At 47.0% G+C, this 24,515-nt stretch overlaps 3 protein-coding genes across 5 annotated transcripts in view; 2 read left to right on the forward strand and 1 right to left on the reverse strand.

The window, feature by feature from the left end:
* The first annotated feature begins 898 nt into the window (after positions 1-898).
* LOC105188776 (WD repeat-containing protein on Y chromosome) lies at positions 899-1,856 on the forward strand. 2 transcript variants are annotated; one of them, XM_025300471.1, is made up of 3 exons: positions 899-1,170; positions 1,281-1,375; positions 1,452-1,856. In XM_025300471.1, the coding sequence occupies exons 1-3, from the start codon at positions 964-966 to the stop codon at positions 1,570-1,572; spliced, it is 423 nt and encodes a 140-aa protein (XP_025156256.1). In that variant the 5' UTR covers positions 899-963; the 3' UTR covers positions 1,573-1,856. The 2 variants fall into 2 exon arrangements, with proteins under 2 accessions (XP_025156256.1, XP_025156257.1); XM_025300472.1 differs by lacking the exon at positions 1,452-1,856 and having other exon boundaries at positions 1,281-1,447.
* Positions 1,857-1,914: 58 nt separating this feature from the next.
* Positions 1,915-3,675, forward strand: oaf (BRICHOS-like domain-containing protein out at first). The gene is made up of 4 exons (XM_011150357.3): positions 1,915-2,286; positions 2,528-2,641; positions 2,731-3,049; positions 3,151-3,675. The coding sequence occupies exons 1-4, from the start codon at positions 2,191-2,193 to the stop codon at positions 3,453-3,455; spliced, it is 834 nt and encodes a 277-aa protein (XP_011148659.1). The 5' UTR covers positions 1,915-2,190; the 3' UTR covers positions 3,456-3,675.
* Positions 3,676-8,370: 4,695 nt separating this feature from the next.
* Positions 8,371-24,515, reverse strand: part of LOC105188737 (putative transcription factor SOX-15) — a 39,930-nt gene continuing 23,785 nt past the window's right edge. For both annotated transcript variants that reach the window (XM_011150355.3, XM_011150354.3), the window contains exons 5-9: positions 12,058-12,280; positions 11,042-11,247; positions 10,390-10,607; positions 9,685-9,988; positions 8,371-9,443 (exon numbers count right to left, since the gene is read on the reverse strand). In XM_011150355.3, the coding sequence (XP_011148657.2) occupies positions 8,791-9,443; positions 9,685-9,988; positions 10,390-10,607; positions 11,042-11,247; positions 12,058-12,280 (1,604 nt within the window). In that variant the 3' untranslated portion in view covers positions 8,371-8,790. The remainder of the gene's footprint in view (positions 9,444-9,684; positions 9,989-10,389; positions 10,608-11,041; positions 11,248-12,057; positions 12,281-24,515) is intronic.

Raw genomic sequence — 24,515 nt, forward strand, 5'->3', positions numbered from 1 at the left:
TTGTCGATTTTTATTTATGTATATCCTACAGACGACGATGTCATCTCCCCAACATTTGTCGTCCTTTTCAATTTTTTCGAGTCAAGCTCCACTCGAAAAATTGAACGACATCGAAGTTGCTCAGATTCGAGTGACCTTTCAGAGCCCGATCAATCCGAAATTTACTCGCTATTTGTAATGGAATCGACGCTTTACGTGTGATTATTATACGCTTGTTATTCTAAAAAAGACAAAGGCAGAATTTTTATTGTCGCTTCGAGCTATTGAACTTTCACTTTTGTTGGAGTGATTAAATTCCAAGAAATTTGTAGTGACATACACAATTCGCCGATAAGGCAGAATGCAAACGATGGCTGCCAGCTTAAAACTTGTGTAAATATTGATAACGACCATATTGTATTTAATTAAGACTTCCTCTCGATACTTGATGCTGACCTTGCCGTGTCAATACTGTGCAGTCAATAGGTGGAGAGAAATTGATTGTCTTGTAGAAAATTTCTACAGTTACGACAATTTTTATCTGACATTTATTTCGGGTGAACATTTTATTTGAGTCCCATAAAGAGAAAGATTTATATTTACTCAAAATTTTCTTACTTAAAAATTTTCTAACAAATTATCGATGTATAAAATCTGTATAAATTGAACTGCGTGTGCTATTTTTGAAAATGAATAAAAATTTCCGCCGAAACTGTACGATTCAAATGTAACGCGCGTTAAAGAAAAACGCTGGGTGATTATTGATCAAATATCATAACTTGTGACGTATGCAGGTTCAGTTCGTAGGTCGGCTGTCGGCAACACGATTAAAAGGCGATTTTGAATATTTTCATCGAATCATAAATTATACTACTCAATAATTTAGTAAGTCTACATCTACATCTCTTAAAGTCTCCTGAAAATCTTTACATCATCCAATATATTTTCTCTCCATATAAATATCTTGCGAACGTTTCTGCAGATATGGACATTTTTAGCGAGAAAGAAGCTAAGCGACAAAATCAAGATAGCTCCCTCACAGATGAGTCGCAAAGAAACAAAGAGCCCGATCAATCCGATTCGGTTTACGGTAAGAACCTGCGATTCCCGATACTTGGTTATCGCTACGAACTTCCTGACTTACCAACGAGCTACGTGCCGTCCATCACCTTGGATACAACTCTGTTGCACGTAAGACTCGACGCTAATCGACGACGACGTCAGTCCACAACGAGCGGTAGAAGCGAACTTTTTATCCTAGCTCTCGACTCGAGTCCGTTACCGAGATTTGCGCTTTGTAGATTCCCGTGTACACCCATTTGAAGATACACGACTTGAAGCCCGTGAGGCGACCGAAACCACCTTCCATCTTGTCGACGCTGCATTTGCAATTTTCGTAATTCTGTAGCAATATATCTAAATTCCCTCCGTGCACGGTAAAAGTGCCCTCTGACAAAATATCCACATTTCAGGGAACACGCTCGTAAATGTTCGAGAGAAATATCATCGACCGCGCGTGCGAGCGAGGAAGACACAGTGTCAGTCTCGTGCAACGTTCGGGATGATGCGAAAATTGACGCGCGCGGAAAATGATGATAATGACAGCTTCAAGGAGCCCGCGAGGGTTTCGCCTAAATAACGACTTACCGAAAGCGCAAAGATGTAGGCGCGGAGCATCGGGACAAACGCTGGTTGCCATTGCAACTGCTGATAATTTGCTTTGGAATAAAGTTACTCGTGAGAGAGATGACTGTCCGTTTCAATGATTCGCTGCGAGTGTTCTTTCCTTCCTTTCCGCCAATTTCCAAACGTTTCTCCTCACGTCGAGTGCAGAAAGAGCAATGCGGTGCAACGAAAAAGAGCACATCGTCTGTGAAAACCGGCTACCGGTTTTCCAATCTGAACCGTTCAATATGTCTGTTGTTATTCTGCATCTGAATAGAATTCCTATCGATAATCCAACCGCACGAACGAAACTTCAAACCTCATGTCCGATTTTTAAAGAACGTTCACCAATTTTTTCGTCCGATGAATTGGCTACACTGACGAAAACATGGAACCCGAGATGTAGGCCGTCATAGGTGCAAAAAACAGTGCTTTGCTACAGTTAGGTTATATTCAATGAAATAATTTTTTTTAATCAAATATATCGCTCCGTTATTGCCGGCTCGACAAGGGGACGAGCACCGATAGTAGTTACAACATGCGACAATGAAGAGATTCAACGAATTTCTCGCGACCTGCGTCGTGTTGCAACTACTGTGCCATGTATGCACTACACACTTGCTCATAAACGTCAAAAATCAGGTACGAGTATGTCGCACGTGCATTTGTCGCTAGGAAATAGGGGCCTTCCGTCCACGCGCAAAAATTTCATAGAAATATATCGATCCGCAAAATAATTTTGACGGTACGAATATTCCTCGTGTTAACCTCCAAAATATCTGACGTAGCATTAAATGTCCTATCTGTGATCAGTAGATACGTTCATAGTGTAACGATGAAATTTTATCGCTATGGCTTTTAACGAAATGCTCTTTCTTCGTAGGGTGGTGACATCCTTCTGGAAACAATCTCATCTAACGTCACAGAGGATGTGATTACTCTAGAATTCCAGCGTTCCGACGGTACCTTGGTTACACAACTCATTGATTTCAAAAATGTGATTATTTTAAAATTATAGAAATTCTATATTTTCAGGTCGCTTTATCGTGACTTATATTCTTGTGTGTGTGTTAACCAATTTTGTAGGAAGTTCAAGTTATAAAGGCTTTGGTGCTTGGTGAAGAGGAACGTGGACAAAACCAATATCAAGTCATGTGTTTTGTGAATCACTTTTACAAGGTAGACTTTATATCGTCTGACGCAATGTCCAAATTACGTCAGAAAAATCCGGGTACTGTGCGTGTAGCTGAAGAGGACAGAGGTCATGTCAACTATACAATGGACCTGTTCCTGGATGTTTCTCAGTCTAAGGAAATCTCAAAGCATGTTACCACACTTTGCAGTGAAGCTGCTGGATCAGCTTACACCAGAAATGATGATATTAAACAATGGATTCAAAGGCCAGGTGATCATCTGTTGAATTAATGCATCATTATATATATATATATATGTATATATATATATATAGAATATGAGATGTAATAATGCAATAATTTTTGTAATTAGGCTCCTCTGAAGAATTACTTTTGGCTGCTGTATATAACTTCACGACTATGCCGCAAACAGGCACGAACGATACGAGGTCTTTACTGGTTTCTAAATGTGCTGACACATCCAATCTCTGGGCACCTTGTACGTGTTCCCTGGAATTATGTATCGGTTGGTATCCGTGCGGTCTAAAGTTCTGCAAAGGAAAGTCTGATGGCAAAAAGATAGCTAGCACTTATCGATGCGGTATAAAGACTTGTAAAAAATGTTTCATATTCTCATATTACTCCAAGATGAAACAAAACTGTCTGTGGGACGAATGACATATAAGGACATTATAGATTAAAATTTCAAAGAATAAGCTGAAAATACTGAGACAACACGCTGCACTAAGATAGACCAAAAGTATTCGAATGATGAGTGAATTAATTATATTACGATTTATTTCAAAGGCTCAAAGAACAATCCAAAAAAGTATTCTATAACATTAAAATGTGAAGAAACGTGAGAATGGATAGAGCGAAACGAAATTTTTAACATTTTTTGTCAATTGAAATTTATAATTATTCCTGAATTCGTTAATTTAATATTAAATTTAATGAATATATTTTAGACAATTAATATTTTATTAATTTTCTTTCTAGAAATTTACTTGGATATATTGGGTGAAAAGAAATGTTATGTTATCTTTTACACATATTTTTTTAGGTATAATTGAAGCCAAAGCAAATCAAGCAAAAGTATTTTTGCAAGATTAGTAGACTTACTACTGTTTAAAAAGAATATAGCAATAAATTGATACTTTAAAGGGATTTTAGGGAGATAGAATTTACAATTTTAACTGTAGGTATAGATTTCAGTCGGACAGCCTTCATACTCAATTATGTAGACTTGATTGAGTGGATATTTGTAACATTTACAACTTCTTTCGCATAATTTGCACGAAAACTTTTTTTCATAGTCCAATACATTCCAATATTTGTAATAAAATATTTCGACTGTTACCATTTTTAATTCTACTTTTGTAGAATTTACTGTTTTATAGAAAATTTAGGCCACCTTGTGTCGCAAAATGCGCGCATATATGTATATATATATATATATATATATATATATATATATATACATATATAAATAACGTTGTTCTCGCAATCAACAGTTACATTCTTAAAAAAAGAAAAGTTACCCCATAGATATCTTCACTTACATTGAATTCACTCAACATTCCTACCATTATATTATTTACATCTACAAGAGAGAAATACAATCATTCCACTTGTATAATCGCCGATTGATATGGCATGTTACAAATAATCCATTCACAATACAGAGATATTCTTTATTTCTCAAGACAGGAGTAAATCTCGAGAGATCAGTTGTGTGCGTAGACAATTTTATACATAACTTGTAAAGCTGCCATTTATACATTGTACGTGTGTATATTATATGTTCCAATTGTACATAATACAGGCACACATCCATATACACATAATACACATAGGCACACATACACATATGGATGCGCAAATAACGATGAATGTTTAACGATGATTTAAGCGTGTACATATAAAATTCGTGTTAATAAGATCGAGGAGATGTTGTACAGTCTGCGTAAGATTTGCCGTGTGAGACTTTATAAGAGTATTATCGATTTATATGAACACTATAGGTATATCTACGATTTGTAAAACGAGTGTCTTTGCACGTTTCAATGACGATGATGAGTGTATACCTAGCGAATTCGCCGCGAACAAGACTGCAAAATCTGTCCATTTAGACGTTTTCCTCCGGCCGGTCCGAGCGCCGTCGGAGTTCCCTGAAATCCTCGCTCACTGTATGTGTACACGCATTGCATTTACAGGAAACGAGAATCGTTAGGAGCGAGGGGATATACATACGTATACTTACGCTTGTAATAACACGGTGTTTACGAGACGTTTACCACGTGAAGTATCTAGCGGTATTCGGTGTCGTTTATAGTCAGCAACCACTGCAAAGTAACATGTACGACGGCGAAAATGTACTCGGCACGGTTCCTCGACGGACCTCGTCGACCCTGTTGTCGCGTTTCCTATAGTCGATCGCTGTGAGCGCAAAAATCTCGACCGGAGGAGACACGATGAGAAACGAGTGCGTCGAGGAGTCTTTAGTGTACTCCTTGTGTCTTCGTCTACGATACTCGATGAAGCGCTTCGGTCTCCGCACAGCAGAATCTACATCGTTCGTCCGGTCAATTGTTTTCACCGTGCCATCGAAGCGGTGCCACCGACCCGGACCCCGAGATGTAATCCTGTAATCCTTAATATTTATTTCGTTAAGTTGTCGCACACGTGCGTACGCACTTACACTCGTGAATCGGTTCGCCCGCTCCGTGCCCAGTGACCGCTGTGGATTACATGTTGAAAATATTTTTTAATGTGAGATATATACGACGTTTTTTCAAAGCGCTACCGTAATCTTAGGGCGGAAATGAGCGGGGTCGGGAAGTGACGCGTTACTTGTACTTTCCTCGCAACAGCGTTATTTTTCTTCTTTCTCGTTAGTAACGACAACGAATAACGCAGTTATTTCTTTGACATATAATTGTTACTTTATGCACGTGAAGTATATGCGTATGCGAGATGGACGGCAGCGAGTGGACTCGTAAGAGTCTTGGTGATGAATTACTTTCAAAACAAGAAAAAAAAATTCCCAATCCTCTGGCAGCGATTTTTAAGATATCTCTCTTCGCAAGAGATTCGAGTATACCGAAACGCACCGAATGATACCGAGCATGCCGCTTTGGTTTTTTTCTATAAATTCGACGCGCACAAGTTGGCAAGGCGCAGTTTGAAGAGACCATTTTTTTGAAACGAATCAAGAAGCGCGCAATTCTCACTGAATGAGTTTTTCTCATGTTAAAGTATCCACTTTGTTGTCTTTTTCTCGTTCGATCGCTACTTCATCCCGGCTTCGTTGCGAACGGATTAATAAATTTGTATTGAAGGATGTTACTTGTGTATACACATCGTATCGGTAAAGCAACGTGAACGTCGCACAACTCGATAAGATATGTACGCGTAAATCGATGGGGATTAATATATAATGAAATGTAACGAGTTGAATTCGCAAATAGCAATATATGGTTTGTATAGAAGTGTGTGTACATAGATTCACGGAGGACCTCCGGAGAGTTTTAAATGTCCCACATCGGCACGTGTTGTTTTCTTAAAGCTGACCGTTTCAATTACGGTATAGCGACTTTACGTACATGATCGATGAAAGAAGGAGCAGAGAAAAACAAGAAAGTGCGAAAGGGCGACTGTGCAATAAGAGTTTTCATATGGTCCAAGCCACTAACTGTAACTATATGTTTATAGTAATTTATTTAACGCTCACTTCCCCCACGTGCCTGTGGTTTAATTAATGAGCGATGCTGTATATTTATTTGGTAAAACTCTCTTTTCTCGTGTACACCGTATAGTCACATGCGAGATCTAGCGCAAGAAACGATGGATTGCGTACACCGGGAAACGAGAGAGGTATATTCTTCGATGTTTAACCACACACTCCCTTTGTATTCGACCCTCGATTGATGTCATTTATGGGTACCGACATTACGTATGATTTCAGCTTTACACACGACGTTGTAACTTATACACATATTTTTTATATATATTTAATAAAAAGAATTAATATACATACATGTGTGTGCTTTAATGGTGCGCGATTCTCGGAACGGTACTCCTGGTAGGTCACTTTAGTGTGTATGCTAAAATTTACTTGCATAACATATTGCTTGAGAAAAAGTGTTTACCCCTCATGCGTAAGAATTCGCTAAGATAACTTTATCGGATGTCTCAATCTGTCCCTTCAGCGGGGATTTCTATTTTGACTGAAAGTGTACGAATATATGGACGTTAGCGTATATAATGTTCGTACAGCATATATGCATGCGTGTAATGTACGCGCATGTACGCGCAACGTCTACCATATGTGTGCTACGTATGCCATAAAAGTAAAATGATACATAACAATGCAGGAGATTCTTTAATTGCAAATTATATGTCGTTAGTGGTGGGATAACCTTGTTTGAGAAACATCTGCAAACGAATGTTTGTTCGTAATCGGTTCTATTAAGTACGATACATTAATAATAATAATGATATAATTATATTAATAATGTTAATTATTAATAGTAAATATAATAATAGCAATGATAATAGTAATAATAATTTAGTTCGTAACCCAAAAAATCTTTACATGTCTCTATGTGTGCGTCAAAGAGATATTTTGCACCTTTCGCAATTCCAAGTGGGATTAGCGCGCGAAAGTATCGCATTGCTGAGAATGAGAATAAAATTTATCTACAATAGCAACGAGTATACAACGGGCATAACTTGAGAATGCGACAATTAAGAGAAAATTTTCCGACAACCAGAGTCCAACGTTAAGAATGAAAAGAGGAAACAGCCGATTATATATCCCTCGGCTATCTCGATGCAAACGCGAGAACTTGCCGGTGCAAAACATTCTCCGATATGCGAGAAAGTTTTCTAAAATAATAGAGAAGAAAGATTCATTCGATAACATAAAAATTTAATATCTCTTGCTATGATATCCGTGCTACTATATTATCTTTGATAATGAGACTACAGAAGTGATGCGTCTACGTGAGTATACAATCTCTGTAATTTTATGCTACACTATATCAGCCGTGCACCATGAGCCGTCTGCCGCTATAAAGATCTCTCGTGTAACCGCGTTCCTATTCATGTCAAAAAGAAAAGAAGAAAAAAAAAAGATTTACACTTATGACATTTATTTGGCAAAATATCTCGTCGTTGAAAGAGACGTTCCGATAGAACAGAATTTCCACTGCACAACGAAATTCGACGACATCCTCGGCCAGTATTTACATCAGGCGGCTTAGTCGTAGTGAACAGTACTGTAATAATATCTTGCGATAACATGATAAAGTAATCTTTCTTTCCGTCTATTGCGATTCCTCCCGCTGCAGCGTAGGCACGTCGGGCGAGAAAAATCTCCCGACTCGCATTTAGCATAATTCCAGCCTAACTGAAATTCATAAGAGATCGTGCTTATATTATACACATGAGATACTCGGAGATAGAGTTACACCGCATAACGGTGTGTTCCGGCGGATAAAACCGCAACCGAACGACGCTCTCTGTCTCTCTCTCTCTCTCTCTCTCTCTCTCTCTCTCTCTCTCTCTCTCTCTCTCTCTCTCTCTTTCTCTCTCTCTTTCTCTCTCTCTCTCTCTCTCTCTCTCTCTCTCGCCGTAATGGAACGAATCGAGTCGCGCGAACGGGATAATTACCGTTCGCTCGCGTTCGCGGAAAGATCCCGTGTCGCAGGGATCCGTTTCCGCGCGTTAACGAGAGAGCAGCGCACACACATACACACATACAGACGTACCTTTCTCTCCTATCGCGACAAAACTACTAACACTCTGTGACGTATTTCGGGCCAGGGAGGGACGGTAGCACCAGACACGATGACGTAAGAAGACGCGCTATTACGCTCACACGCGTAAGCCCTTCCTCCCGATCGCGCTCGAGAAAGAAACACGACGAGTCCCCGAAATGCTCGAACACATCCGGTAGCAGTCGTGCGTTCGAGTGGAACCGACCGTCCGTACACTAGAGAAAGAGACACTAGCTGCTGTAACAGGTCTTGCGTACGTCCGCGAGTATAACACTGAAATCGTCGTCGGCCTTGGCCACATGTTCCATGTTCTGCGTCTGCTGCGGCTGCTGTTGATGCTGCTGCGAGGCCGGGTGCTCCGGGTACTTGGACACGTCCAAGCTCTGGTGGTACTGCTCGGCCATGGTGTGGCCGAGGCTGACGTTGGCGCAACGAGTGTCCTTGCCTTGATCGTCTACGATACACTGGGGGTTCGAAATGTCCAATTGCGACTGCTGCTGCTGCTGCTGCTGCTGTTGCTGTTGCTGCTGCTGCGGAGCTCCGTAATAGCGCAGATCGCTGGCGTAGTTGTGATTGCTGTCCAGCATACTCTGCGAAGACAGGCTGGAGTGCGCCACGCTCGTCGGATGGGGATACTTGAAATACTTTTCCAGCTGCTGCTGATCGTCCTCCGGCACGGTTATACCGGAATCGATGTGGCCGAGGATCGAGTGCTGTTGCTGTTGTTGTTGTTGCTGTTGTTGCTGCTGCTGTTGCTGCTGCTGTTGCTGCTGTTGTTGCTGCTGCTGCTGCTGCTGCTGCTGCTGCTGCTGCTGCTGAGCGTTGCCGGACGTATCTGTCTGGTACTCCGGGTGATGAGGCATTTGGTATCTGTGCGTCACACCTGCAAGAGATTTCTCATTGACGATGGAACACGGTCGTGTTACCCCGGGTCTTCCGCCCCGAGCACGGCGAGATCGATTATTTACGGAGTTGGGGAAAAGCTGTTCTCTCTTCCTTTCTCTGCTGTTTAAATGAGTAAAATTAACTGAGAAAAATGAGTCGCTACATACCGTTAGCATGATTCATTTCGAAAAGTGAACTCATTCGGATATAAACGATATACGAGCGAGAAGAACGTTTACCGGAACAGCTTTCGGCGGGCCCGCGGATTCCTATGGATTGCTGCCGATTGCCACACTGGACCGGCGTGTAATTGCTCTCGACGGTGGACTGCATCGAATAGCTCGCGCTCTTGGAGGATTGTGTGCCGCTGTAATGCTGCAACGATTGATCGTGCGGCGAAGCGACCGGCGGATAAAACGTGCCCGTGACGGAGCCGACGTTGTCGAAACCGGAGCGCAGCTTATTGCACGACACCATCATACCGTTCGCTATACCCACCGCGGCTATACTCGTCGACTGTCTCTCGAAGTTCAAGTAACTCACCTGAGCAGACAGGATATAATGATAATGACTCGACGTTTTTGCACCGGACTAATTGTACGAGGCAATTTAGAAAACAATAAAAAAGAAAGGGAGCACTTTTCGTGCTGCTCTACATTTCTCAGAGTGAAGTCACTCAGGATCGGGAGGTTCCCCTCAAACGTCTTCAAGCATTCTAACTACGTAACGAAATTATTAGTCTCTCTCTCTCTGTACTTTTGGAAGGTTTCTTGGAAGGAGATCCACACACTCTGTTTGAATGAAAAGTCGCTCGAATCGTCGAGCGACTCGGTCTGTCGTCGCTTTGCTTTTCAAGCGGCATTTCATTCACCCACGAAGGAATTTGAAGAACTACCATCGTCGTTCGTAAAGTCGCGACTTGTTGCGTACATACATATACGTACGGATTTTTTATACGTCAAAGTGTCCGTATAACCGCCGGAATTCTGACACGACGATATGCTAGTGCTACCAGCATGACCCGTGTGCAATTGACTGTCGTTGCTCATGAACGTGTATCGCTTCGTTTGGTCCGTCATGTCGCCGTGCTGCTTCGAGGTGCCCTCCATCAGGTCTCGCTCCGGGTCCGGATTTTGGCTGGACGGTAGATGACCGCCGTCGCCTGGTCAGTGCAAATTATGCTCGACATCACAATTTTCCATATTCCATGTTATTTAATATTCGTTAATTACTTGCTCTTCTCTAGTCTTCAAGCCGAGGGGAATTATCCGTACGCGGATTATTAACCCCTTCCACACTGCATCGAGCCGCCGCCATTAAGGTATTTCTTCTGCCCGGTATACAATTCGAAACGCTTACTCGAGAATTCTCAGAGATACTCTTGCGTAACGCTCGTCAACGATGACGTCATACACTTTTCGACCGATCAAAATTTACAGCGTGACGCTCATGTCGGAAGGGGTTAACCCGAACCCGTGAATTTTCAAGCGCGTGTTACGTAACGAAAGAAGAAGGAAAATTCCTCCTCTCTTTCTCCCGTTTTTTTTTTTCCATCCGTCCGATCGGGTGTCGGTAGAGCGTTTCAAAGACTTTTACCGTCAGGCTCAGGACTGGCCACTGGAGATATGTCCGGGGTGTGGATGATGGGGGTGTAAGGGCTGCCGTAGAGCGAATTATTTTCCGATTTGTACTCCTGGATACTCTGCTGCTGCTGCTGCTGCTGTTGATGATACAGGGATGAAATCGGGGAGTGGCCACCCCACGGGATCTGAGGTATGCCCTGGTAACTGTCCATCTTGGACCTTGAATCGCATCGTGCATACATTTAACACTTATATAATGGCGTGCGACGTTATCGCCTAATTACACTGCGACGTCGCCGCCGGTGACGACGACGACGACGTCGCGCATCTTTCTGCGCGCGACTCATGGTTGTAATTTTAACGCGACGCGACCTATCAACTTTCAACACCGCATGATCTCCGTGACTCAGACTCCGTCTCTCAGGTGGTAATTCCGGTGGAAGTCTCCTTCGAATTGACCGAGAGACATCGACTCGAATAAAAAACAAACGATAAATAAAGAGGAGCAACTTCCGATGTGTGAATCTCTTTACTACGTCCTGCGGGAAAATTTTTATATCGGTATTATATCGTTTTATAACGTATTATATCGCATTAGCGAGCGCGATAATGACTTCATTATTATACGCATACGCAATGAAACGCCGCTACGTTTGTCTTTGGACGATGAAAAAATATGATTGGCGCCGAAATCGATTCTCGCAGAGAAATTGACATCTCTTTCGCACAGGATTGAGGGAAAGGGAGGAAGGAAATCGACTTGGCGACCGATCGGCAAACTTGTCATCACGAGCGCGGCTGGAGTGCGAAGGCGCACCCTTTATCGCGTCTGAGCGGAAAATTTAAACGTCCAATCTAATCTCCGAGAGGCGTAACGGTAATCGTAGTCGCATCGAAATCACGGTGTCATCGTCACGGCGCTTCGCTTAAATCGCTCGGCAGGATCTCTCAATTAGCTCGGAGTTACTCGGCTCGCATGCGCATGCGTACCTTCATTAGTCGCGGAAGTATGGGCTAGTATCGACTTACATGGAATGATGAATCGTCGGGCCCGCGGGGTTGGACCTGTTGCCCGCGGTGTTGGTCGCGGAGGGAGGCGAGGACGGTGCACCGGGTGTCCGTTTCGCGTGCTTCCTACGCCGCGGCCTGTACTTGTAGTTCGGGTGTTCCTGCATGTGTATGACCCTGAGCCTCTCGGCCTCTTCGACGTAGGGCCTTCTGTCCTGCGGTGTCAGCCCTCGCCACTTCTTTCCTGGAGAAGCCCGTACGGAGAGAATACCCCGGTGTAAAATGTGAAGCACGCTCACGCGGAAAGTCGCGGAAAGAAAGAAAAAAAAAGGGGTGGAAGAAGAAGGCCGGTTGGGCCGCAAGGGTTGCAAGGAAATATTTTGAGACATTCGAAGCTACAACTCGACTCGTTTGAAGCTTCAAAGCTGAATCTTCAAAGTCTACTCGAGGACTCGCGATATCAAAGTTCTTCGTGGTAATTCGCACGGCATAAGATCCTGTGCGATTAGTATCGAGTTCGAGTTATTAGCTCGCTTCGAGGAAGCGAAGCTTCAGACTTGATTCGTAGATAGAATAACAGAAACGACGACGTGCGCGAGGCGCGATTGGAGCGATACACGGGATATATGTAGCGGGGATTCTTACCGTCGTTCTCCTGGAACTTCCTGCGCCGCATGAACAGTCAAGACATAAAGGATATAATGTAAAACGATGTTGGTCAGTGCGCGAGGATTATTAAGGCAAACGCGCCTTATCTACCAGCGGTTAGAGCCGCTTGAGAGCGTGCTGTACGAATCCTACGTAACCGTATAACGCAATTAACATATAAATTAAATTAGCTTTCCTCAGATTAATCGAGGATCGATCGAGTGACCGTGAATTCAACAGGCGGAGAGGATCTCGCGAAGCAAACCGCGTGCCTAAAAGAAGACGCCTGTACCTTTTACAACACATCTCTCGCCGAGCCTCGGACGAAGGCGACCAAGAAACTGTGTGTACTTCAAATCAATTAACGAGCAACATTTGTTTTCTTCCTCGCGATTTCCATCGGGAGTTGTTCCCCATGGACTCGTCCGGAAACGTCGACGGCGCGGGAGGCGTCGACAACGTTTCCTCTTGTCACGAGGGGATCCGCGAGGTCGCGTTCGCGAATGAACCCGATGAATTGTCCTCCCGATCCCGATCCCGGGAGGATTAACGTTACCTCGTATAGCCTCGATAGCCCGAAACCTGATAAAATCGTCGGTCGATCCCTTTGGCTAACGACGCGCTTAATTCGGCTCGCGAGCGCGGCCCTATATCGCGGCAACAAACGATACGCGGCGCAAAACGAGCGCAGAAATCCTCTCTCTCTCTCTCTCTCTCTCTCTCTCTCTCTCTCTCTCTGTCTCTCTCTCTCTCGCTCTCGCTCTCTCTTCCTTTTCCTCCGCCGCCGGTACAACACACACAACGTACGTACTACAGGTGGGCTTGGTCGGCCGGGTCTGACGACCGGCTGGAATCTGCCTCAGTTGCGTTCAATATGCCAACATGGTAGGCCGGAATATCATTAAGCGAGGCATAAGGGTTAATACGAACGTAAGATGTTCGCGACAAGAAGGAAAAAATTGAGCGCGAGGCGGATGTATATATGGCGTGCGGCGTACATATGTACCACACGGGCCACGCCGGTACATACTACGGGGTGTGTATATGCGCGCACACACACGCGTGTACGTACACACACACACACACACACACACACATGCATATAGGCACATGTGCACGTGTACATACGCATACGGTCTGTATAGGTATATAGACGCATGGGGGCGTAGATATGGGTGCGCCCGTGCCTTCAGCCAGCCACAAGGCACGAATCATTATTTCATATTTCATTTTGTGTATTTCAACTCTGGAGGAGAGACGTTAACCCAAGGGAGGAGGAGGAGGAAGAGGAGGAGGAAGAGGAGGATGGAGGGCGGAAATAAGAGGAAAAACGAGCAAATCGGTCGTCGCAGAAATCGCTGTCGAAATCGTGCCTTTGCGTGCGCGCGCGAAATCGCTTCTCATGAGCGCGGCAGTGTCTTCTTCTTTATTTATTCCCTCGACAGACGTCCGTGATCCTTCGCGACAACCGCACGAGGAACGCACATTTCCGTAGGGTCTGCCGAGTCTCGCGCGCGGGAGGGTCCCCGTCGCTTTTGTCACACCCGACCGTGTGCTCGGCGACTTCTTATTTCACTCGTGTTCCGGCCACGCTTCGTCTCTCGTATAGGGCAGAAAAAATGTCGGTGGTCTCTCGTGTTGAGCGAACGAAGCCACCAGACGAAAACCCGCTGACGAGGAACGGATCGTTGAAACTCGGTCGATCCGCTCGAGTCGTCGGGTGATTCGAAAAGTGCGTCCACATCACGCTGACTCGTTTTCTCGCTAGGCCGACGAAATCGAGTCGAATAAAACGGATCGAGAGCGGAAATTCAGTCACACGATCTTTCTTTGCGAATGTTTCTCGACACGCTCTCCACGTGGTGAACTCTTGCGGAATACGCATCGCAACGCGCATTTAGCAGCAGTTGGCTCTCATAGGCCGGGAGTTAAGTTGTAAGTTTGATTTTCTCCTTTCTCCGTGCAGGAAGATCGAGCGGCACGACGGCGAAGGAAGAAGAGAGCGAGCCAGAGAGAGAGAGAGAGAGAGAGAGAGAGAGAGAGAGAGAGAGAGAGGCTTTTTAAAGAGAGGCAACAATAACTAAACTCAATTTTAATATTCCCGAGCGCGCTCTCGCGCGTGCGCGAGCACGAGCGGTGAGTTATCCGGCGGTGATTCATCATCACACCCGCGCACGCAGCGTCCCACCGTGATGTCCTCGTTAAGTATTCTAATGGCTAACGTGTACCTCTAATTTAGCCGGCTAGGCCGGGGCCTAGTCGGACGACTTCATTAATTTCGATGTTTCCGAGCAAAAGCGGCCCGACGACGTAGGATTTGGGAGCGTCCTGCCCTCGCGGCGGTCCAGCAGTCGGAGGAGCTTTTTGTCCGCTGTACGATCCTTCCGTGTCTCGTGCATGAAACGAAACAACGAGTGGATGCACCGCGATGTTTCTTACTCCCTTTCTCTCTTCCTCTCTCTTCCTCTCTCTCTCTCTCTCTCTCTCTCTCTCTCTCTCTCTCACTCTCTCCGTCTCTCAACTCCGCGCGGAATACGAACGAGCGCGCGGATCGCCAGCGAATCTCTCGATTACGTTCTTTCGTGGGACATTTAGAACGGCGAAGCGCCGTCCCGAATATGCGCTAATAGCGTTCTCCATAGCTTTCAATCGATTCACGCACGCAGTCGGGATCGCCCCGCTCGTATCCATCGAGAATAGATCCGTGCCGGAGAGAGAGAGAGAGAGAGAGAGAGAGAGAGAGAGAGAGAGATAGAGAGAGAGAGTATAAATTAGCGACGAGCACGGCGGCGACAAATTACGGAGACTCGTCTCTCGAGATCGTGGTTGCGCCGAACGCACGCGAAATCGCACGTATCAAAAGGTCCTAATCGACCGTTCGTCGTGCGAAAGAGAGAAAGAGAGGGAGGGACGCGACCGTCCCCATTGCATCTCCCCGAGCCGTTGACATTTTCCAGAAAGCTCGTTCGTTCTACCGCCTAATTAACGATTCCGCGGTGATTTACGCACGCGCCCGTCGGTAATTCACTCGAACGGCGATTAAACTTCGCCGCCTTCGAGAGAGCCAGAGAGGTCTGGCTCTTTCTCTCTCTCTCTCTCTTTCTCTCTCTCTCTCTCTCTCTCTCTCTCTCTCTCTCTCTCTCGTGGCCGTGCTGCTCACAAAGATACATACAGCCAGCTATAGCTCGGGAATTTTGTTATGGTCTCGCGGGTGCAGGCGCAGACAGACGCTCCGCGACCTGGCACGTGACATTTTCAGAATCGAGCGAGAAACTTCTCGCTCTCCGCGGCATTTAGAATATAACCGTCGCGGACTTGGCGCGCGCGCGCGCGCGCGGCCGTTTCGCGGCTTTAATTACGCGGATAGCCGATAAATCCTCGACTGGAATGGATTGAAATACTTGCGCTCGCCGGCCGGATAGCCGCGCGCGCGCGTGGTAGCTCTCATAAAGCGCGGTGTCAAGTTCGCTCGTAAATCTGTCCCGGCCGTTGCGCGAGACCGAGCGTTCGACGTCGCGCAGCGACACGACGAGCCCGAGACGAGAGCGGGACGTTGCGTTGACGCCCGTTTTCCCCGTGGAAAGCATCCGGAAAAGAAGCGAGCCCGCGGTTCCGCGGTCGGAAGGTGCGTCCACGTGCGACACGACACGCGCGTCAACAAAGACGAACATCGGGACCGGACTGAGACTTGACAATTGCTCGACGAACGGTCGACGCAAATTGCAGCGACTCGTCTCTTTTCGCTTTCGGAGAATGATAACGTGGATTGGTGTCCAGTGGAGTGTTATTTCTCCGAGGCACCGAGGAAGTAACGCGGCGCGTTGGCGATAAAATCGTCAGTCTGCTCTCTCGCGAACGACGGATAGACGACGGCGGCGGATGGACGCGGCGTCGCGGCGATTGTAGGCAACGGCGGCTCTCTGCAGCGACGGAAAAGACCGAAGAGCGCAGAGGTAGGAGGGAAGAGGAAGAAGATGGCCAAAGCGAGGCCCACATCGGTGGGACCGCATCGCGCACCCCGCCCAACCTGGGTCGCCCACTGTCACCATTAATAATACGTCTCCCGTCCCGTGATGTATCTCATCTCCCTCGGCGCTGTGTGCGTGCGTGTGTGCGTGCGTGTGCGTACGCGAGCGCACGGCGCGTTCACCTGTACAGATGCACCGCGATGCACCGACGCGCAAGGCGCGTGATCTGGGAGGGGTCGCGACGAGGTCGCGACGCGCGTGTGTCACGAAAGCTGCTCGTTGGCTCCGCACGGCGAGTTTTCGGCGGAAACTCTGCGGTGGAAATTCGGCGACCGGACACGTTGACGACGACGTTGACACGTCGAGCGACGAGAAGGGAAGGTGGCACTGTGATATCACTACAGTCTCATCAAGTTGCTCATAATTTCTTTATTTGTTTCGTCATTAAATCCTCTTTGCGCAACTTGATACATACACTGAGAAAAAGTTGTATTGAAATTAAACAAATATTTGTTCGAATACGACTGTGAATACGTTTATTTAAATTAAGCAATTATTTTCTAAAATTCAAGAAAGGAGTTTACATTCAGGGAGAGAGAGAGCGAGAGAGAGCGAGAGAGAGCGAGAGAGAGAGAGAGAGAACCTCTGTATTTCATTTTAGAAATTAGTCGCTTAATTTGAATAAATGTATTCACAGTCGTATTCGAACAAATATTTTAATACAATTTTTTCTCAGTGTAATTTGCGTTTAATGCCATTGTCCGAAGGAAAACTACTAGAACTAATAGATGCGTGATTAATATATGATTTTTCAATATTTCATAATCAAGACATAAATTAAAGCGGAATTAGGATGGTCCACAAGATTGATCAACGCTAGATTTTTAATTGCGCAAAAATTTAAATGTGCAAAAATTTAAGTGCTAATTCATCTTTGTCGCAGGTTTTCGTCGAAACTGTTTTCATCCTTTCGCTACTACGGTACTCAGCTAGACGCAAATTATCCATCAGTCGCACAGTGATGCCCCGCTATAATGTGACGTTGCCCCCTCTTCCTCTCCAGAAAAAAATCATTCAATGAGAATCGCCAGCGATGAACTCAACGAGGCACCTGGAAGACCGAGGAGGCGACGACAAGAGGAGGCTCCGCGATATTCGGCGACGCGTGAAAGAGGAACGACGCTCGCTCTGCTCCCTCGGCTCTCTCTTTCTCCCTGCGAGCGCGGGCGAACAAGAAAGAGAAATCGAAACGTTGAGACGTCCGTCTCGGACAGATACTCCTCGGCAGAGAGCCGAGACCGGAAAGAGGCGCGCGTCAGTCGCGGCTGATTCCCTCAGACGTGTCACGGGACCGCGCGGGAAAAACGTTTCCGCGCAGCTGCCAGCGGAGAGACAGCGGCGCGTTCGCGCTCATTCCCGCCGCGATGGTACGTGACACGTACTCGACGGATACGTCGTGTCATAATGATCCCCGTGAAACGGGCCCAGGTCGCGGGTCCTTCGCGCGAAAGTCGCACCGAGTGACTGACGGAGCGCCGCGAGAAACGATTATTGGCGAAATATTCGCGCGATTCTCTCTCTCTCTCTCTCTCTCTCTCTTTCTTTTTCTCTCCCCTTCTCCCTCTCTCTCGTCGTTGACGCGGGAGACGTTCCACATACGAGGAGAGACTTCATCGCGAATTCAAAGGGGCTCTCTCTCTCTCTCTCTCTCTCTCTCTCTTTCTCTCTCTCTCTCTCTCTCTCTCTCTCCCCCATTGTGAGATTCGCGTTCGCGCTCTCGCGACACCAGCAGGAGAATCACTTGGCGCGAGTCGCGCCCGCCGAAGTTCGTCGCCCCGCTCGTAAATCAGCTCGGCTCACCGCGTGTATCGCGAGATATCGCGAGAGAGGAGAGAGACGCGCGGCGTCGTACGAATTATCATATCACTCCATCTGTCGTTTTTTCTGATCCGATCCGACCCGTATAGGCGTGGTAGACGCGATACACGCCAGGGATCACGGCGAGGGACAAAAGTCGAAGTCGTCGATGAATCGCCGACGAGCCGTCCATGCTCGAGGGCTCCCACCTCCTCCTCCGCCTTCTCCACCTTATCCTCTTCTTCTTCCTTCTCTTCCTCCTCCTCCTCCTCCTCCTCCTCCAACTCCTCTTTCTCCTCTTCCTCCTCCTCCTCCTTCGCCTCGTCCTCTCTTTTCCCCTCTTCGACCCCATCGTCCCTCTTGTGTATTTTCATAAATATAATAATTTATTTCTCTCTCTTCGCGGTCGAGCGACGATGTTGCAATCTCCGCCGTCGTCTTCGTCGTCCTTGTCGTCTTCATCGTCGTCGTCGTCGTCGTCGTCGTCGTCGAGGATAGGTGGGTCGATCGTGTAGCGTCGTCGGAAGGTAAGGTAAGGGTGCGGCCAGACTCCGCTCTCGACTCCACCTCATTACCCGGCATTCTATGCAGAGACTGCGCTTATGGCTTATTATTGCTTTAGCTTAGCCAACCCGTCAGTTCCTTCGTCCTTCTTACAGATGGATACATTGTATCGTGCTGGCGCGCCGCGCTCGCGCGCATCTGTACGCGCGTGTGCGCGTACACGGCTACGGGATGACGCGCATAAAATTCTTGACGAATTAATAATTTCTTCCTCGGAATTCGTAATTTCACAAGGGGGGGACGCCGCGCCGCCGGGATAATGGAAGGACGAGCTCAATGATCGCTGACAAAAGAGACGGGGGCTGCTGATAAGAGGGCCAAGCTAGCGTCGTTGGTGTGCGATATTATTTGTAAGTAGACCGTGAGTCCCTGCTAGAAGCGGAGAAATTAAGAGAAACTATAATAATAAATCTCGGACGTTACGCGGTCCGGACTCGCCGCGAGACGATTGTTATCCCAAGGCGCTCGAGATCTCCAGTCATGAGAAACCTTATCGAGCCAACGCGGGTCGATCCTTGCGAGCGATTGTTTTGCTAGATGTTGATGTCGTGGGAGGATGATAGATAATTGTTCGACAATTATGGTAAAATATTTTTGCGAAAGCAAAAGTCTCGAGAGGACCTCGAGAGCGCGTATCGGCAGGAAGGAACGCGCGACGCGAGAAATTCCCCCCAGAAAACGAATCGCCGCGAAAAATTGCAGGCCGAGGCGAGCGAAGGACTCCGTCGGCCTCCTCCGTCGGCCGCGGGCAAACTCTGCCCCAAATTGCTGCTGCCCACACTGAGCAAGCTGACGAAGCGAGCCGCGAGAGAGCTTTGCGTTTCTACAACTCATTCGGTCGACTATAGACGAACTTTATACTTTCGTCCGTGAAAAGCCTCGTTGGTCCCGCCGTTTTCTCCTTCGCGGACGATTCGCCTCGCTCTTCGCCTCTTGATTTTTTATTAATCGACGACGCCACTTTATATGCCTCACCCTGTACGCACGGGAGGGACACGTGTACGCGCGTGTATTCATGGCCGCACAGCGCAGGAGGGACACGTGCACGGAGGGGCCGCACACACGCCCGTCCTCTCGTTCCTTCGAAACGATTCCCCTCGCCCGAACTCATTTTATATGTATGTGCAATTATTGGTCGCGATCTTGTCTCGCGGTTCGTTACGTCGCTTCGCCTACTAGCGGCTACGCGCCGAGGAGGGTTACTCCTCCGCTCGCGCGCGTAATGCCCTCGCTCCGAGAGACTTTGTCGGTACGATCGCGCTCGTACATAAAGGGAACGAACCGGGGGAGATTTCACCGTCGGGCGCAATCGCCGATTGCTGCGGTCGCTCGGCAGTTTCGTGCAAAAACTACAAACGAGAGTGGCTACACACCGGGCGAGTTATCCTCCGCGTTGGCTGCCGAGAGGAGCCGTGAGCCGTTTTGCGACGTTACGCGAACGACGACGACGACGACGAGAGGCCGATTCGCCGGGCAGCTGATCGGCGGATTGATGATGGTGTAGCGGTTTAGACGCGCTACTAGATCGAAACGAGTGTAACTAATGCGAGCGAGCGAGCGAGCGAACGCCCGCGCACCGCGTGTGTAGACGGTATAAAGAAACAAATGAGTTTCGTGATCGTACGAGAGGCCGATCTTGTCTCGGATTAATCGAGCAGCGCCGTAGAAAACGAACAAGTCTCTCGTCGTAAGGTCGAATCCGAAGGCGCAGCGGAGAGGAACACAGGCGAAGAAGAGAGACGGGGGGGGCGGGAGGGTTCGACGAGGAGAGGACTGGAGGATAGTCCGATCGAACACACGGCGACAAGTCTCATTAACAGGTCGAATTAAAGACGCTCCGGTTAACACGCGGATCTTGCCGTGTCGATCTTCACTGATTATTTCAATGCCAAGCTCTCAAATTTAAATCACCGGTGAATAAATGAAATTCAGAATATATGTATAATTAAAGAAATAAAACAAAATCTTTTTTCCCTACATTACTGCTGATGCTGAAGAGAATTATGTGTACAAAAAAATTCCACATCGGGCGCGTTTCAACGAAATTGGCTGCGCGCAATCGAAGCGAAAAAGTGAATGATATTGTAACGCGCGTGTCATCGATCTCGTTTCTCTCTGACGTGTCGCGAGACCTCGACTCTTTTCTTCCTCTTTTTCCTCCGATAATAGCGGAGTCGGGATCAACGACGCACCGTCGGGACCTATATATTCACATTGCATTTAACCGCGCGCGCGCGCGCGCGCGCAGGATGTAGGTTGCCTTTAGATCGGCCGACCTCTTTTCCTTATTTTTGCGAAAACGCAATTCACAGAGTGGGCAGAGCCGATTCCAGTCTCAGAAGTTCATCCACCGTGCAGTCGAGGTGCTATTGTTCGAGAGCCGCCCGACGGAGACGAGGAGCGCGGAACGAGGAGCAGGAGGGGGAGGAGAAGAGGGGGAGGATGATATCGGGAAGGTATGATGTGTATGTAACACGTACGGTATACAAGAAAAGTGGGCCTTTCCCTCGGAGTTCCAGCCGTTCTTACGCACTCCCGTTGCGAATGTATTAATTTCAATCGGCTGTCGATCCTTTTTTTTTTCCGATCTATCCCACCTCGCGGCGATATTCGAAAGGTCACCACCAGCGCCGCGCGTAGCTCTTGCCACGGCTTATTACGTTTATCATCCGAATCCTTGTTATTTATCGCGTTGCCTGCGGCGCTCGGTGTGTCCGGATGCTTTGGCCGTGCCGCGGCTCGAAAGAGCCGTGAATTTCGACGTGAAATTCACGATCGACGCGTTTCCCTCTCGAAAGAACAAGAGAAACGGAGCGAGAGGGAGAGAGAGAGAGAGAGAGAGAGAGAGAGAGAGAGAGAGAGAGAGAGAACCAAGAAACAGAACGTTGATCGGGGCGTAATTACCGATCGTCTTGACGCGCTCGGGAACGAGGAGAGGCTCGTCTCTCTATCGGAAACACGCGACGAGGAGAGAAATAGCGCGCGAGAGGTGGCCGCTACCTACACGGCCAATAACTTTCAATCGGCGGCACCGTCCCTTAAATCGAGCAACGAGGTCGACGTTATCGGCCCTTCCGCCGAGCACCATTATAGTGAGATACTGGTACGTGCCGATCCGTCGTTTAACGCCGCGAGTCGGCCGGCGTTCGGAAGGCGGTTCGGTACTTTACGAGAGAGCAGCGTATCTTCCCAAGGTGTAGAGTATACACAGGGTGTCTCGGAGCCGCCCTACGACGACGCTCATGCGATTGTTCCGAAGGATCCCATCGCGATTTCGCTGTTTTCGAAACGGACTGTTTTTTCAAGTCCGCTCGGAGATTGAATAAAAATTTACGATGTAATATAAAATGAATAAAAAAATAGAGACCAGATCTCCTTGGTCGTGTCTCGTTGGACGTTCCCGATGAATCACACTCGAAATTTCACAGAGTGAGATTCCGGCTCGTGTGTACATTCCCCGCTTCATTCCCCGATTTCGAATAAACAAAGAGAAATCTACTCGACGAGAGACACGAGAGTAAGAAAGGAAGGATCCACTCGATGCGACCGAAAAGTCCTTCGATTTCGTGTGCAGGTCGACTGGAGCATTTCGCCCGAAGGAACCTCGACATCTCGGCGCTGAAGACGACCGCCGCGGCCGTCCTTCCCATGCACTTTTGTCTAGCGTCTGCGATATCGTAAGGACATCCCGTGTATATACATACACCGCGTGTCTTCCGCGGAGGGTAGAGCTCGCTCTCGCGCGACGTAGGGAAGTAATCAGAGGCACTAAACCACGATACCGCGCTGGCAGTTAGAAGCCTGTATCTCCGACGCTGTCGCCGGTGGTACAACACGCCCGGTATTATTTGCGGGCTGCCACATTTGTCGTAGGTGGTCCCGCGCGACACCGCGCAGTGGCGTACACCGTATAAACGACGACTCTGTGCGCGACGCGTAACGCGGTCCTTCCACCTTTCCGCGTCGAGAAAGAGGGAGAGAAAGAGAGAGAGAGAGAGAGAGAGAGAGAGAGAGAGAGAGAGAGAGAGAGAGAGAGAGGGGCTGCGGTCGTGCGCTACGAATAACGCACGTCTCTTTTTCTGCACGTCCCTCGCTTTGTGCCTCGGATCGCACCGGAGACTCCGCTAATTAACGGCGATATTAATCCTCGGAGAGTGATCGACGCGATCGCGCTCCTCGTAAGACCAAGTGCCGCGAAAAGTGCCGCGCTCTTCTTAAGGCGCTCTGCCCTTAGTGACGATACTGTTAAGAAGGTTCACAATAAGACCCGAAGAAACCCGGCGGATTTGTACTAAAATTGTTTGTAAATGCTTTGTAATTTACAGCTGGGCAGCACACTGTCTCGCGAGAGAACGTCAAACTTACACAATATAATACAGGCACCGCACTAGGAAAAAAAATTTAGTATCTCTAACGAAACTGTTTAGTTGAGGCATTTTTTAATTGCAACCAAATATCTTGTTTTATATAACAAAATATTTCGTTGTCTCAACTAAATATATTTTTCTGCTTCGTTCTCTGGACCAAATGATTTTGTTCTTAGACTTCGTATATAAAAATTGAGCATTCTAGTTATTTTATCGATAAAAATTACATAAAAACGAAATATTATTTTACATAAACTGTAAAATAATGCCCGATGGATACTGTTTTGTCTTTCTGTGCACTAAAATTTAGATTTTATATATTAAGAAAAAATTATAGTATTTTTAACAAAATTCATATAGTTAAAGCTTTTTGGTTGCTATAACAAAAGTATTACGTTATACGAACAAACCGTAATCAAACAAGATATTTGTTTACAGGAACTAAATATTTTAACCAAATTATTTTGTTGTTACAACAAAATTTTGATTCACGCAACAATACATTTTTCCTGCGATGAAGGAATAATTGTTTGTTGAAATTTGATGTGCAAGGTCGTCCTTGTGAGTTTCATATTTTTTATATTTATTACCGAAGAAATTGTCACAAGTATTATCATATGTATAAGTAATATAATATAACTCTTATCATATATTTCTGTCTCTCTTTCCTAGGAACCTTTTGTTTGAAAATGTGCAATTTTTGCAAAACAAGGCAGCGCTCTGATGGTGAACGGCGACAGGCAGAACAACGACCAATTCGAGCGAACGCATTAATGTCTCTAATGTTGACGTCCCGAAGACGGAGCTAACGGTTGAAGAACGATTAATAAAGATGCGCAGGCACGTGTGTCACCGGATATAAGGTGCCCACACGGCCCCCATTGGCATAAGTGTACGTCGTATGGTCGTGTGTCGTTTGTCCCACACCGACCACAGAGAGAGAGTACACGGACGTTGACTTTTTGTGTGTACGTGTGCGTATGACGTGGAACACCCTCGCACGCGTGTGTTGCGCGGACGAACGGGCTAACGGACGTTGTACGGACGAAGCGACGAACGAACGAACGAACGAACG

The sequence above is a fragment of the Harpegnathos saltator genome, unplaced genomic scaffold, assembly GCF_003227715.2.
Source record: "Harpegnathos saltator strain DR-91 unplaced genomic scaffold, Hsal_v8.6 scaffold37, whole genome shotgun sequence".
Classification (NCBI taxonomy): domain Eukaryota; kingdom Metazoa; phylum Arthropoda; class Insecta; order Hymenoptera; family Formicidae; genus Harpegnathos; species Harpegnathos saltator.